Source organism: Pagrus pagrus, assembly GCF_965226575.1.
Source record: "Pagrus pagrus genome assembly, chromosome: 19".
NCBI classification, from domain to species: domain Eukaryota; kingdom Metazoa; phylum Chordata; class Actinopteri; order Spariformes; family Sparidae; genus Pagrus; species Pagrus pagrus.
Window position 1 is genome coordinate 17,463,470 of NC_140203.1, and position 15,162 is coordinate 17,478,631.

A 15,162-nucleotide genomic window follows, 5' to 3' on the forward strand; every position below is an offset into this window, starting at 1 on the left:
CAGGCTGAAAATCAGTGTTTCACTACTCTTTCAGGCTCAAAGTTTCAAGTCTGTTGTAACTAATAATGTGGTGCTGAATAATCAGAATTGGGCGCTGTAACCTCATCCTACTTTGTGATGTCACGGTTTACTGACACACCCGAGACTACACCACTGCATCACTGCTGTGAGGCGAAAAGTTGAGCCACTGGAGGTCAGCAAAGTCAAAACCCCTCTAAACGTCTTATTTCAGTGTTTTTTATCTTCTTCCCTTCTGTGTCTGTCTGTCATGTATGCAGATGACCTATGACCCTAACCGAGCATCAGAGGTCCTGAAGTCGTTTACATTCAGAGATGTGGTGCAAGGCCGGGTCGCCATCGAGGAGACTCTCAGTGACGGTGACAACCAGCTCCTCGACAACAAATCAGCACTTGCAACCGCTCGAGGCCACGCCCCCGCCACACCTCTCAATGACTCTTTCATCTTCCTAGTGAAGGCTGGAACCGTCCAACCAGCGAAAGGAGAGCTCCACTTCACCATCTTTCCCCACCACCAGATGCATCATGGTCCAAGCGGTTCAAATAAAGTAGATGGCGCAAGTCGGGAACACACGACAACCCATCTGCCCACACAAAATAGGACTACAACCGAAGGAGGAAGAGGTGGACGAGGGGGAGCCACGACGCACAGCGGGGCCGGGGTGGGTTTGGCCCCCCACATTTTGTCACATAAGAACCACAACAGGACGCAGCACAGGCTGAGGCCTCACGGTCGCTGGGGGAACCACACACGTAGTCATGGAGGACGATCAGGGAGCGGCGCAGATGGAGCAGGAGGGGCTCACAGTCATGCCCCACAACCCCACACTCCTTCTGTCTCAGACAAACACGGCCCAGCGAGCCCTCCTGACACCCACCCGGTCCACGTGGAGGTCCTCCCTCGCCCCGCCTCCGACCCTCTCCTCATCATCCTGCCGCTGCTGGCCTGTTTGCTCCTCATCGTAATCCTCGTAGTTTTGATTCTGGTGTTCCGCCGCCGCAAGGAGAAAGCCCGGCTGCGGCTCCTCCAGCAGATCGCTGCGGTGACGTTACCCACTGAGGACAGCCCTTACCTGGGCCGGGCTGAGCGGAGTGTGGCTATGCCCTCCGTGGTGGTCACCCCGCTGGGCCCTAGAAGCTGCCCTGCCTCACCCAGAGTATCCATAAACCCGAGAAGGAGGAGTCTGGCTCCTGGGATGACCTTCTGGGGGCCATTTGAGGCAGATGGATCAGGTGGTGATGGGAATATTAGAGGTGGGAACAATCGTGAAAGTGTTGGTGGTGCAGCCGTCACTATAGGATTAAAGACCTCTGTGAGATCTAGGTCCCCGACTCCGACTCTTAAAGAGAACCAGTACTGGGTTTGATGGAGGTAGCTCAAAGACAAACTGTGCCTTACAGGTGTTTTTTTGGTGTGAAGGGTGTAAATGTGATGTGTGTACCACTGAGGGGACATCTAAGGCACATGTGACCTGCTCTGAACTTTCAAAAAGAGGACAAAATATGCACATTTGTCAAAGAAATTGTTTCTTTTTTGTAGGAAATGAATGAATGCCATTTTATTTAAGTCAATTCACTGAACCAACTTAAACTGAACACACTAACCAGCTGCCTATAGGAGATGTCAAGTACTATTCAAAGTAAACAGAATCCATTATTAATGCTTAGGCAGCTGTTTCTCATCGTCCTTTCAAGGCTTGTTCCTATTTTTGCACAACTTCACTCCAATAATGTGACACAGACATGACCTCAATGGTTTCTTTTACAAAAAGACCATATTTGTAACCAACACAGTCTGACTAATTCCTGAAAACACGTCTATAGTTGTGATGGATATGGTATATTTTCGTTACTGTTGCTGAATAAGGAAGTGAAACATAAACTGAGTGAAGCATTTACTGTAAAAAATAGTGTAGCTAAATTTTAAGTTTGCTCCAATGTGAGTTTGTAGTCTACAAAATTGTAACTGTATAAAGTTGATGTGTTACTTCTTCAAAAGCATTTATGTCAGCTGGTAAATCATAGTGGCTGTACTGTAATAACATTCACCCCTCCTGCACAGGCGTCATTCACTGTTCAGCACTTTCCCCTTTCCTTTGACTGAGGCAGCGAGCTGTGTAACTGTTTCTAGTAGTCCATACAGTATTAACAAAGCCATTATTAGTTTCCTCGGTTCTTGATCAACTCAATATTCTTGTCACACTTACACCAGCCTCTGTTTTGCCATGCACTGTCAAAGATTTATTTTTAATAAAAACATTTCTTAAAGATGTCTGTGTGTTGAGCTCAAACAACAGTCAGTGGAGTAAAAACTAAAAAAGAGGATCAGAGGTCGTCCTTTTGTGCAGTGTAGTTGTGCTCTTTTAAAGGAGACATATTATGCTCATTCTGATGAGGCATTTCAGGAGCAGTGATTTCTGTGGGAGAGAGAAGCTTCTGTTGGCCCAGACTTTGACCTTTTTAACTTTCAAGATCTTTTACAAGCACAAGAAATACAGTACAATATAAAACACTGAAGAAAAGGAAAAAAGCATAATAGGTCTCCTTTAATGATCAACAGCAACAGGCTGTTCATCTGCTGACAGCGATGACGCACACATTATAAGCTGAGTGCTTGAACACATAAAATACCGCCATACAACCGATGTAAAGAATAGACAATTGTGTGACGATTACATAAACTACCTTGAGGTTTTATGTAACTTGTAAAAGTAGGCCTCAGCCGGCAGAGAGATTCTATAATCAAGGACAAAGCTTTAGCCTCAAGGTAAATAATCAAAGTCAGTACGTGAATGTTTCCAGATGTGCACTGACCCATATAATTTGTGTGTTTGTACATACATGTTTCAAATTACACCATGACCAGCCTGACCAACAGATCATCCTGCTGTGAAACTTTAAAACTTGGTGGATTCGGTGCAGCATTTAAAGCGCAGGAGAGCTTTGTTTCTTGAATGAAGTGGAAGAATCATGTATAAACTAATTTTAAGAACATATTTATGAAGTGAAAGTATTGGGTAATTCAGAATAACCAAGAATGATCATCTGAAATGATAATTACCAAAAAACAGTGAAGAAGAAAATAAAAACGCAAGAGAGGAGAAAGAGGCTGGTCTAAATAATGAAGAACCTGCGACTGCGGTAACACGACCTGCAGTCTGTGAACTCTGGTGTCAGATATCAGGGACTGGACTGCTGCTGCCTCCACAGGAAAAACAAATGATAACAGCTCCTCTGCACTGAAAACACACATAATACAGATGTTCATGAAAAATATAATGGAGCAGGTGTCTTGTTAAGAAAAGTGAGTGTGATTTAAAGCAACAATCTGTCATTTTTATATAAATAAGTGGATGTAATGCTGATCTCCACTGCAGATTGATATAACATTGTTTTGTATGACCTGAACTAAGAACAATCAGCACTTTTATTAGTAAAAAATAAATCAAAAAATAAATAAGGGTGAAGTTGATTCTAGGATAAAAAGGTAAAAAAGGTAGATGTCAGTTTGTGGTTTTGCATTTTGTTTAATGACAAAAGCAGCTGATTAGGGTGGCTGACTTTGGCTCTTCTCTGATTTTAATAAACAGTGTTGGCGTTCACATGTGACAACTCAAACACAAAAACTGACTTGAACATATACCTTAAATATAATTAAAACATTAATATTCGTCAAAACATTAATTGAAATTGAAAGACAGAATGGGTCCAATGAAACTATAAGTTATATTTTAAGAAACAGACAACAATGCAGATATATGACAGAAATAAATTCTACTTTCATTTATTTAATGAAATGCTGTTCTGTTGTGTTACATTAAAAGGGTTAAGAAACAAAGGCACTGTAATGAAATGTTGTGTGTCTTGTTAAATCAATACAGGATGTCTGTAGAAAGTCTCTCCAGGACATAGATACAGTATGTCTGTGCTCCAGGATGCCAAGATTTACTATCTCAGCATCAACAAACAGTTCTGTGAGTTTATTTTGGTCACTTACTGGTTTAACAAGAATATTTTAAAGTAGCTGGTTAGCAAACTGAGACGAGCAATCCTCTTTAAAGCCACTATATGTAGAATTTGAAAAAATTCTAACTTCAGCGCCCTCGAGTGGTAGGATAACAAAAGACAGCATATAGGGCCTCCCTCAAACCGGACCCTCCCAGCTCCCACTCTTTAATGAATCACTCTTCATTAAGATGTAGGGCAGTGGCAAGCTTTGTGGCAAGCTTCTCTCTCTGGAGAGAAAATTGTTTCCTATCAGCATCTTTTGGAAGCGGCATTTCTTTTTTCTGTTTATAAGCTGCTTTAAAGGGGCTCTATGTGACAATTTGTAGCAATTTTCACTTTCTTAATAACTGTATGGAGCATCTTCCTCAACGAACACAACACAGCATTGCACGCGGTCCATAAGTCAGCATTGTGTACACTCATTGTCAGAAGGTTTTCTAACCCACTTCCACTCCAGACTATTTGGTTTGGGATGGCACCTAATGTGGCGGACCTGCCACCCAGACGCACAAATGGCATGGGAGGTGGGGAGGGAGAAGGTGTAGAGTGTGGTTTCAGAAACGCCCATATCAAGATTGTCAAACTTTTTTGCAAAGAAACAAAAAACAAAAGAATTTCAAATATGCTATGATCACATAAGAAGTCAACACAGTGGCTTTAAACTGGAAAGCCAAGAAGCATCCAATGCAATCCTATGTGTTGAAATGTTTGCACCCTAAACCCCCTGACCTCAAAACAAGCCGAGTCCATGAAAAAAATCAAATCTGAGTCTGAAATCAACTCTTATTTAAGGTCTGGCAACACATAAAGCATAATGCAGAACACTGGGCTCCAAATGATAATAGAGTGAAGATCTGAGTTGTGAGAGATGCCAGACATCGGAAGAAGTAGGTCAAATTTCAAGCTGTAATGAAACTACTTAGGTGATTCAACAGAGTAGATTATGCCCACTTTCCATCAACAATCACTTGCATGCTGTCATGTTCCGTCGAAACAATACTGAACAGGTCATTCAAGTAAAAACAGACACATATAGAGAGAGAACATAAAACATTAAAGTCTAAAAGTCCTGTCTTTCAATCATTAAAACATCCAGTTTAAGTGATTTGGGGAGGTTCATCTCTACGTGTGTGTCGAGTGACCGTGTTCCCAGATGGAGGGTTTCCTTGAAGTGGTGAGGCAGAGGAGGCATGGAGAGATCACGTGACCCTGAAACCGGGAATCGAGAGGCGGTCCCGTCATGTTGAGAGCAGCTGTTTTTAATATCGTTACAGTCCCGCTGAGTTGCAAGATGTGCCCGGGGCGTCAGCAAAATCCCTGTTGCTGGTACATTCATCAGAGCCGTCCAGATAATCCAAGAAGTCGTCATTCCACAGTCCAGTGACCTATATATTTTTTAAAAGAGTGGTATATTTCCTCAAACACTTGTACCAGGCCCAGGAACCATCACAGCAAATAGTTTTCTCTCTTAAAGGACAACAAGATGCCCTCCATTTCCTCAAGGCCTTTATAATCCAACTTCTCCGTCTCCTCCCCCACTTTCTCACTGGTCATCGTCGTATCTCTGAAGTACGTCCTCCAGCTTGGAGGTGATCTTCTGGAAGAAGCCGATCTGCTGACGGAGATGGTGCTGCATCTGCGAGCGGAAGTCCCGTACGCGTGTGCGGTGGAAGTGCTGGATCTCTGCCAGAGTGGCACAGGAAATGATGTTGCAGCGGTCGTGGAGATCACCCTCCTGCTTTGGACAGTCTTTTACCTTGGTCAGTGCACCTGGAAGAGGATGGGGGAGGGAGGGAGAGACAGAGAGGGAGACGACTGAGAATGTGTGGCAGGTTTATGAAGCACAGAGCCGAACTAAAAATAGAACTTAGTGGATTAGTTCCAGTAAAACAACTTCAGTAAAATCACAGGCCAACGACTAAAAACGCAGCCTTGAAACCAGGCTCAAAACGGTCAAACAGTTTACTCTGTTTTGGTGGACAGGGACGATTCTAGGGCAGTTCTATTAATAGTTTTCTCATCAATAATAGCAACATCTGATAAACTTATATCAATTTCAGGCTTAAATTAACTAACTTCGGGTAAGCCCCAACCATTGCACATACAGATACAGGTTATGTAGTTGGTTGAGCAGACACAGATAAAGGTGTACTCACTCATCTTTTTACACATCTCTGTATTCAGCTGTCTCACTGCTTAGTCTTCTGATGACTGAATTTTGATGCTGCTCTCATATCTGTCTATTAAGAAGCCACCGTCAGGAGACAGTTGGCTTAACTTAGCGACAAAAAAGCAACAACAAAACAACCTTTTAGATTTTGTACAAATTAAAGTAGCATTATGTAGGAATTGTTAGTTTTGTGCGATTTGGCGCCCCCCACAGTTTCTGAGTGGAACACCACTGTTTTAAATACAAATCACAGGTCTGTAACAATTGTCAGATGTAATGTAGGTGCTAATTACCAACAAAACTCATGACGTCATTACAATGTTATGCGCTGAAAACTTTTTCTCTTGAAGTGAACATGTACGTATGTAACACTGTGATCCTACCCTCTCACTGAGGTTACGGGACGAGCTTGTACAAACCACAGTTAAAAAGACTGCCAGGAAGAAGGACAGGGAAATTCTCCAAGCTGGCCATAACATTTTATTTGAATACTACAGACGTGAGCTGGTTTGCATACTCTCTTTGTTTCCTTGCAGTCACCCAACGCACATCTGTGACTCAGAGTGTCTAGTTTAGTGTGACTAAACTTTCGTGGGGGAAGTAGCGCAGATTGGGCGGACATGACCCACGAAGAAATGGATGAAGAGGAACTCAGAGAGTAAGGCTCTGACATTACGGCGTGCGAAGGAAATGATGAGCTTGCTGGTAGCCGTCACTCTCGTCCTCCTTCCTGACCTCGTTGACCTACAGTCTCTTGATCTGTCTCTCCCTTTATCTCACCCTCGTACGCACTCGTGTAAAATACACACCATACCTACTAAGAACGCTAACGAACCGAAATTAACTTGGACTTTGCTCTCCTTGCTGCCAAGGCGATTACAGACCTGTAATCTGAACTCTTGTTCTGCTGGCTGGTGGGAAACTTGTCCGGCTCTGTGACTATCTGCGCCCTCGCACACATACACACAGCCCTCCCCTCTTCCTTTTCTTCCGACTTCTCTTCAACTCGCTGTATGACCAGGAGGAAAAGAGGGAGAAGAAAAGAGGAGGAGGGGAAGCTAATCCTGAGACCGCTCCATTTTGCATTCCTGCAGTCCCAGGGCAACACAGGACAAGAGGCCCAGGAATCTCCGCTCATTCAAGTCAGATGTAGCCTCTGGACCTCACAGACAGAACCGGCACAGTCAGATGACACTGTACATTTAGGGACATTAAGGTCAACAAAGCCGTCCACCTTAAGAGCCCAGCGGCGGTTTCTCTCACCAATCTGTGCTGCAATGTTGACCTGATTTTGTAATTCGGTTGGTATTAGATAAATAATCAGCGCCCAAATGAAATAGATATTTGGGGAATGTAGACGTGAAACTCATGCAGTCAGGGTTTAACTGTGTGCCAAGTCAAAAGAATGTCATCAAATGCTAAAAAAAAGAAAAGAAAAGCAGAGAAAAAAGATTTCTTATACATTTACACTACTTCTCATCAGCTTTCTTTCAATTTGAGTCCTTCACGAAAGTGACTGTTTATGGAAACTGTGACTAAACCAGCCATCCATTGTTGAAGGTAGTTATTTCACAACTGACAGAAGTGCAGACTTTGCATTGTGGGGATGATGTTACTAAGCAGACAAAACAACGCAGCAATAATGAGTAACTCAGAGTCTATGCCTTTATATCCCAGCCATGACTGATTACGGTACATGATCTACCACATGCTGGGCACAATTCAAGAATTTAGAGTCAATGAGTCTCTTTGTATCAGTAATACACTTGTTGGTCAATCAATTTGCAATTAAATTCCTAAATCCGGGAATCTGGTCACATTTTTGCACTTCTGGTTCCCCCGTCTAAAGTCAATGGGTTTCTTGAATGGGTTTTCAGTTAAATGCCTGAAATAAGGTCTGTTGTCACCAAAGACTATTATCTACATCATAAAATACATCAATAAAGTCCCCACAATTTAATTATAAAGCACTTAAATGTATTAAAAACAGAAGTTGTCACAGACATCAAACGTCATCAGGCCAAACACGGAGACTCTGCTCACTAGTCTGTCTTTACAGGCTGACTCAAACTTTACAACATGTAGATTGATCTGTTTACAGAAAACTTGTAAAGTAATCGTGTCGTAAGACGCTTAGTTGTGGTGACGTTGAAGTCATGCGACCACAACATAGTTTGTTTATAGCCTAACGTTAGCTTTTCACTTCTAGTGATTTAATTTACAACATTAAATAGCTAGAAACACAAAGAAACATGTAAGTATCATAAGATCAACCACAGAGCTTATTTTCTGCAATAATCCAAAATGCCCTGTCGAGGGAACCAGGGCGATGCTAACTTCCGGGTTGGCCGACAAAAATGCGTCATCCCTACATGTTCTGCTTCGGCTGATTTCAATGAAATTTGGTGGAAATTTGGGCCGAAAGAAAGAAAGACAGACTGCTGTCTCCCTTCCTTCCACATATCTAAATCTAAGCTTTGGTTTCCAGAAGTGAGAACTATGAAAGCAGAAATAATGGTATCATATCCTGTTACATTACTATGAGTAGTATAATGTCCCTGGTACTACTTGGTTCATTTTTAAGGAATACGATAAAGTTGTTTTAGCTAATGAGTTAGCTTAGTTAGCTTAGACAGTTTGGGTATACATTTACACCCTCAACGTGCGGTCAAGCTCATGCAAACAAGTTAGATGGAGTGCGCGCTAACACTTTTAGCTTAGCAGCTACTGCAAATATCTTGGCTTGAAAGGGATATAAATAACATCTTTTCAAATCAGTTTGATGTCTCGTGGCTTCTGGAGGGAAGTTTTATGTTTTTGTTTTTTACGTTTAAAAAAAAAGTCCCCATCTACTTCAGTTTTCCGGTAAATCTCCAGAAATGTGTTGTGGACAAAGAAAGTTTCATCAGAATGGGTTGAGTAGATAATTCATTTTTGGGTAAAGTATTTCAAGTAATCTATTTAAATTTAAACGTATTAGTCGAGGCTTCAATAATAGGAACAGTGTCTTCCAGTGCAGCAGAAATGAGCGACATGTTCAAACCAGTTAGAGTGTTAGAGGCTCTTTCAGGGACGCACAACAATGTGTTATTTGTCAATCAGAAAGTAGGTGAAGTCCCGTCAGTCACAGGGACTATTGGGATTCAGACTGTGTTTCCATAGCTCGGCGCTGTGATTGTATCTAGAGAACAGAGCTCAGCGGACTATAGAAACAGTGCCTCTAGGTTTTGGCCAACGTCAGGACTTTGCGTGCCAGGAGCACCTCCCTCCTCCCGACCTGCATGGAACTAACAAGCTAACTCCTCTGCAAGTCCTTTGTACATGTCTGTGTGTGTCTCTGTGTGTGTGTGTTTCTGTGTTTGTGTTTTTCAATGAGCAAGTACAGGCTCTCACACTACCCAGAGTGTTACAATGGACCGGCCATGGGTTTCAGTTTTCAACCTAGATTCAAACTGCAATTCAGTAAATGAAAACAGATGTTGAAACAGTCAGAATCTGGGACTGTGTATTGTCTGCCTTCGGACTGACATGATTAATAGATAGGGCGGCTGCGGGCTGGATGGCCTTTGGAAATGCCATTAATTATCTTCTAATGCAACTAAAAATAAATAAATCTTTTGTTTCAGAAGAGATTATACAGCCTGCAGCATGGAAACTCAGCGAAAGGTCTCGTGTTAATCCTCCCTGGATTCAACCCTCCACCCTGCACAGGCATCCATGAGCAAGAGTCCTGACCGCTCACTCTCTACCAGCTCTACTTCAAGCTATCCTCTGACTTCTGACCTCCCTGTGAAGATAAGTATGCTAGGTCCTGCACATGTTCCATTTCTTGCTGGCATGTTGAAGAGTTTAATGCATTTTATGTCAGTACTTCTGCCGTTGCTCGACACAGCCCTGCACAGTTTCTTGGTTTATTTCAAGGCTGTGACGTGTTTGGCATTTACATCTCACCTCAAAAGTGGAAATATAGGTGTGTTAAAGAGCTCAGACTTTAACACTCCTGCAGTCATGAACACACACACACACACACACACTGACCCACCTTTCTGCACATGGATGATGTCAGGGAAATTGGCCAGATGTCCTCTGTAGAGGTCCAGCAGGTCAGAAATAGGATCCAGGTCCTGCCGCGGCTGCTCAGCAAAATACTCTCCAATGGCCTCGTAGGCCTCACCGGTGTCGGAGATGGCTTTGTTCAGGCCCACTGAGTAGGCCTGCTGGTCCAGCTCGAACGCCTGCGCCAGCAGTTTGAAGGCCTGTCCGACTTTCTGGTACTCCTTCTTGAACCCAACCGCCTGTTTGCGAGCGAACTCGTTGATGGTGGTGTTCACGACCACGCTGTTCTCGTCCATCCTCTTGGTGAAGCTCTTGAAGCCTTCGATCTTGCTCTCCACTTCGTGGAGGTCCAGTGGGACAGAAGGCGTGCTAAAGAAAATAATGAAAAAGACGGTCATTTAAGACTTTGAAGCTTTATTTTGAAATCCTTTGTGATGTTTTTAATTCAAGCATTACATCAACTTTATTACACAAATATGTGAGGGCAGATTATCCCTCCCACTTATCTCATCCTCACTATCAGGCACTCCCTATGATGAAAGTCTCCAGTCATAGTTAAAAACAAGGAATACTGATAACAGTGTGTCTTGCTGAAGGGAAAATATGCTACACTGCTACTTTATACCGTTATAAAAAGTTGGTGGACAAAATAAGTGGAAAACCTGACACAATACTACGACGTAACCCAACACCACAGCCTTGATTTTTATCTCTATGATATGCTATGACCTTCTATAACTGCATACATTTCCCAGCATGCCTTTTACAATCTGGGCTGGAACCTGTTCAGGGGCTGGTTACAGAAGTAGATTGAAAGTGTAAGACCACAATAAAGCAACCAGAGTGATACTTTTTCAAGTTACGAAAGTGAGGACCACGGCCCTTATGAAAACCCATTCTGGGTTGCATCATCAATGCATTCCGGTGTATTTGCTGCTCTTGTTGGTGGACATGTGGGTCTCTATGCCTCCTCTACAATGGATTTCTCCTTCTATGACTTCGATTAACTTCGACTGATACGGAGTACCGATCCGATACCACTGTGCTTGAAGTTACACAGGTTACTCGCTGTCTAGAGCCATCTATGGAGATGGGTTCAGAGGTACATCAACACCCCAAGTCTCATCAGATTCTGCTCTGATCCGGAGCCGTTTACTGACTGGAGGAGAGCTCAAAGGTTACTTTTTACATTTGAGATTTAAACACACACATGCTTTGTGTACCGTTGCTTGCTAACGTTGGTTAAGGCTAATGTACAGTAAAGTAATTCGGCGGTTTGGGGCTAGATAAACACCCTATGAGTAACGTGACTAAACACAACTGATTCTGCGGTCAAACTTGCTTTACTGGTAGTGAACACACCATTATAAAACCACCTTTGCTGATGAAAATCTATTAGACATGACTCACAAATGTTCACAGACAAGGTAATGTTTTAATATTTGTGTTAAGTTTAGATTTGTTGGCCCATTTCCCTATCCCAGACGTAAAAACCCCAACTGCTACTGCCTGACGACAAACCTGATGTTTTGGTTCAATAAAACATTTCTGCAACTCGGTCCAAGGTGCTGGAATCAGGTTTCTATATGAAATACATTCACGAATTGAACCCACAACTTCTCCACAACCCAGCCTCCTACCTGATTGTGAGGAAGAAATTGGCCCCGACCAGCTCGTCCCTCTCTGCCTTCCTCTTGCCTTGTTTCCACGCCTTCTCATCCGCCCCGCACGTTAGGAAATGCTGGAAGACGTCGCAGCGTGCCAGCACGGGGTGGCTGGTCATGTGGTTCATCCACCAGATCAGTCCCTTCCTACGCTTGGAGATGAAGTCCTCCTCGAAGCGTCCAGTGGCCTGTTTCTCTGGCAGGTGGGGCACCGAGATGACGGGGAAGCGCTCTACGAGCCGGGCGTACAGCCAGTCGAAGTGTTTATACCTGCGGGGAGGATGGAAGTGGAGACAGGTGGGAGGATTTGTGAGGGAGAAGGGAATGATTAGGAAGTGGGGTAAAGGGCAGAGAAATGTGGTGAGAAGGAGTGAAAACGCAGGAGCAAGTTGTCGAAGTGTTCTCCCAGAAGGACCAAGTGGAAATGTAAGGGAGTAAGTGTTGGTTGGAAATGACAGGCCTACTGACAGGGTAACAATGTAAAAGGTGCAGAGGGAATCTCAGAGAGGAAAGGGGGGGAGATTCCTGAGGACTCCAGAGGGCAAGAGGCCACAAGTCAGCTCTGTTTTTGCCATTTTGTGTGAACAATTGCGGCCACAGGAAAAGCCACAGAAACATTTATTCTGAGTGTGTGGGTGTTGGGGGGGATCCGGTGAAGAAATAAGCCCAGTTCGGAAACCCCAGAGAGGGAAGAGGAGGAGGAAGAGAAGGAGGAAGAGAGGCTGTACCTGCGGTTGACTTGTACGTTGGTGTGCGTCGGGGTCAGGCCGTAGGACATGTAGCTCTTCATGCCCTTGAACTTGGTCTGCTTGGTGGGGTCGTCGATGGTGCACGTGAATGGGTATGGGTCGTCCTGCCACTCTGGTCCATGCTTCCCCATCACCACGCAGATCTTGTCTCCGTCCTTCACAAAAGCCGAGGCCTCCCCGAGCAGGAAGGCCTCCCCTCCGGACTTGACGAAGGTGGAGAACCTGTTGAGGTTCCTCCCCACTGTCGCCGAGCTCTTGGCCTGCTGCTGATGAGATTGGGCGCTCTCACGCCGCCCCGGCAGGGAAGAGGTCACCGGGTACAAGGGGGGCGTGGTGCCCATACCCTGAGGTGCATCGGTCGCAGGGGAGCTGTCGTCCCAGTCGTCGTCCCAGTCGTCATCACTGCCCTGGCTGGTGTGGAAGCTGCCTCCACCGCTGCCACTGGACGTGTAGGAGGTGTGGGTGGGCGTCTGGGCTTTGGTTTTGGGCGAGGAGAAGCCGTTGTTGTTGGTGTTGGAGGTGATGTGGTCCTTGACGATCTCCACATAGGAGGCAGGGAAGAGGCCAGCCTCCCCCCTGCTGTTCTCCCCCTCCAGCCAGCCCTCCAGCTCCTCCTCGCTGAACAGAGTCACCAGCTCATTCTCTGTTATGGAGATCTCTCCTGGGTTCTCAGAGTGGAAGTCGTACAACACTCTGGCCTTTAACGCCATAACTTCAGGACTCCTGTCACTTTTATGTTTCTGTGTCTTGTCTTTCACTGCAAAGTCTGCCTCAACAACTTTCTTTTCTTCACGGATTAGACCTTTAAAGATCAGTCTGAAACTTGAGCAGGGTTTAGATCACGCAACAGCAACAACTGGGAGGTTTTTTTCCTTTCCACTTTTGTAAAAAGCAAACAGGCTCGTATCAGAGATCCGTGCATAAAAAGAACAAGAGCAGAAACACACAGGGTTGTACCCGACACCCACCTCCTCTCTGCGGGTTCAAATATCACTTGTTTCCATCCAGAACTTAATCCAAGGCGGAAAGCGGAGATGAAGCCAGTCCTGATGGGATGTTTTTCGGATGCCGGTTCGAGTTTAAAAGCTGACGGACTTCCTCGGGGTTGTATAGCTGCTTTATTCCTCCAGATAAGAGCCGGGGGGAAAGTACTCCGTGTCTCCTCCTCTCCCCGAGATGCTTGTAAGTTAAAGGCACCAGTCTTAACACGTAGTAGACTGGCTGAGTAACGGAGGGTGGAGCCAGGAGCGAGTCCAGTCATGTCACTGGAGTCATACATGGAAAAAACAAAACCCACACAGAGCTTTTATCTGGGCTGACATGAACCTCATTATATACATAAATGTCCAGTTCTGTAGGACACGTCATCGAGTCTAATGGTATAAATAGTATAATGATATAATGGCTGCCACTTATATTATTTATTAGCCTGATTATTACTGACACATAAGCTCATGGGTTTAGAAAAATATATTTCTGCATTAAACCTCCATTTTTAGGAAAAATACTCGGATTTAAACTTCAACTTGCCAACACTTCTGTAATTTAACCATTTATAGGCACATATAATAAGCCCAACTCATTTTCTTGCATTTATTGAGAACCTATATTACATTTATAGACTGCATCACATTTTCTCCACAGGAAGAGACTTTAAAGGCGCACTTTGTAGTTTTAAAGGTGCACTATGTAGTTTTGGGGAAGACATTTGAAAATAGGAAGAGAAAAATCTTCAATGATATGTTTTTAATACAAATTAAACCAACTGTCCTCAAAGGACAACACATATTCATACTGTTTTACTTTGTTTATATGTGGCAGACCCCGCCACCTTTCTAACTTCAAACAGTGTTCTGGGGACCTTATTCTCGGCTTGAACGCTTGTTTATTAAGTTATGGAAATATATCAAATCAATATTTCTAAATTTGTATTCCTACCTTCTTAAAGGGGCATGGTGTAATTTTAGAGAGGCAATTCAAACTCAGAATGTTAATATTTACAATATTGATGAGCTAATAATACAAACTCAGATATATTATATATTTGTTCCATAACTGAATAAACAAGCTGTTCTCAGAGGAAAATAAGGTCCAGAGAACACTGTTTGAAGCTAGAAAGGTGGCGGGGTCTGCCACATATAAACAAAGTAAATAGGCTTAAACAATCAAATACCAAAGAATATTTTTATGTCTTCACACAAATCTGGAGGAGTTCTCTATTTACCCAACTGCAAATTCAACTCACATATTACACTGTGTACTGGCTTGCAAATAAACTGCAAATGTAACTCAAATAAAGGCTGGTAACGCTTTTATTAGGCTGCAGTTAAGTGACAGAGTCAGGTCTGGATTCAAGTTTATTACTGTCCTCTACTTCATTGAAGAATCCATTTTCAGTCTGCGTGCACTGGAGGCTTCAAGTTTCCACATTACACTTGTGTAAGTTGAACACCAGACCATATTTGTCTTTCAAACTAGTTATGTTGTCACAAAATCC

General features: G+C 43.7%; 2 protein-coding genes across 3 annotated transcripts in view; one reads left to right on the forward strand and one right to left on the reverse strand.

Moving 5' to 3' along the window:
* LOC311275060 (chondroitin sulfate proteoglycan 4-like) overlaps nt 1–2,241 on the forward strand; it is a gene marked incomplete at its 5' end in the record, with an annotated part of 39,303 nt that extends 37,062 nt beyond the window's left edge. For both annotated transcript variants that reach the window (XM_084383252.1, XM_084383251.1), the window contains one exon: nt 279–2,241. In XM_084383252.1, coding sequence (XP_084239378.1) covers nt 279–1,385 — 1,107 coding nt within the window. In that variant the 3' untranslated portion in view covers nt 1,386–2,241. The remainder of the gene's footprint in view (nt 1–278) is intronic.
* Nucleotides 2,242–3,775: 1,534 nt separating this feature from the next.
* LOC311274966 (sorting nexin-18-like) lies at nt 3,776–13,823 on the reverse strand. Its single transcript, XM_084383039.1, has 4 exons — nt 12,645–13,823; nt 11,893–12,186; nt 10,239–10,621; nt 3,776–5,796 (listed from the first exon to the last, which is right to left on the reverse strand). The coding sequence occupies exons 1-4, from the start codon at nt 13,373–13,375 to the stop codon at nt 5,570–5,572; spliced, it is 1,635 nt and encodes a 544-aa protein (XP_084239165.1). The 5' UTR covers nt 13,376–13,823; the 3' UTR covers nt 3,776–5,569.
* Between the last annotated feature and the right edge of the window lie 1,339 nt (nt 13,824–15,162).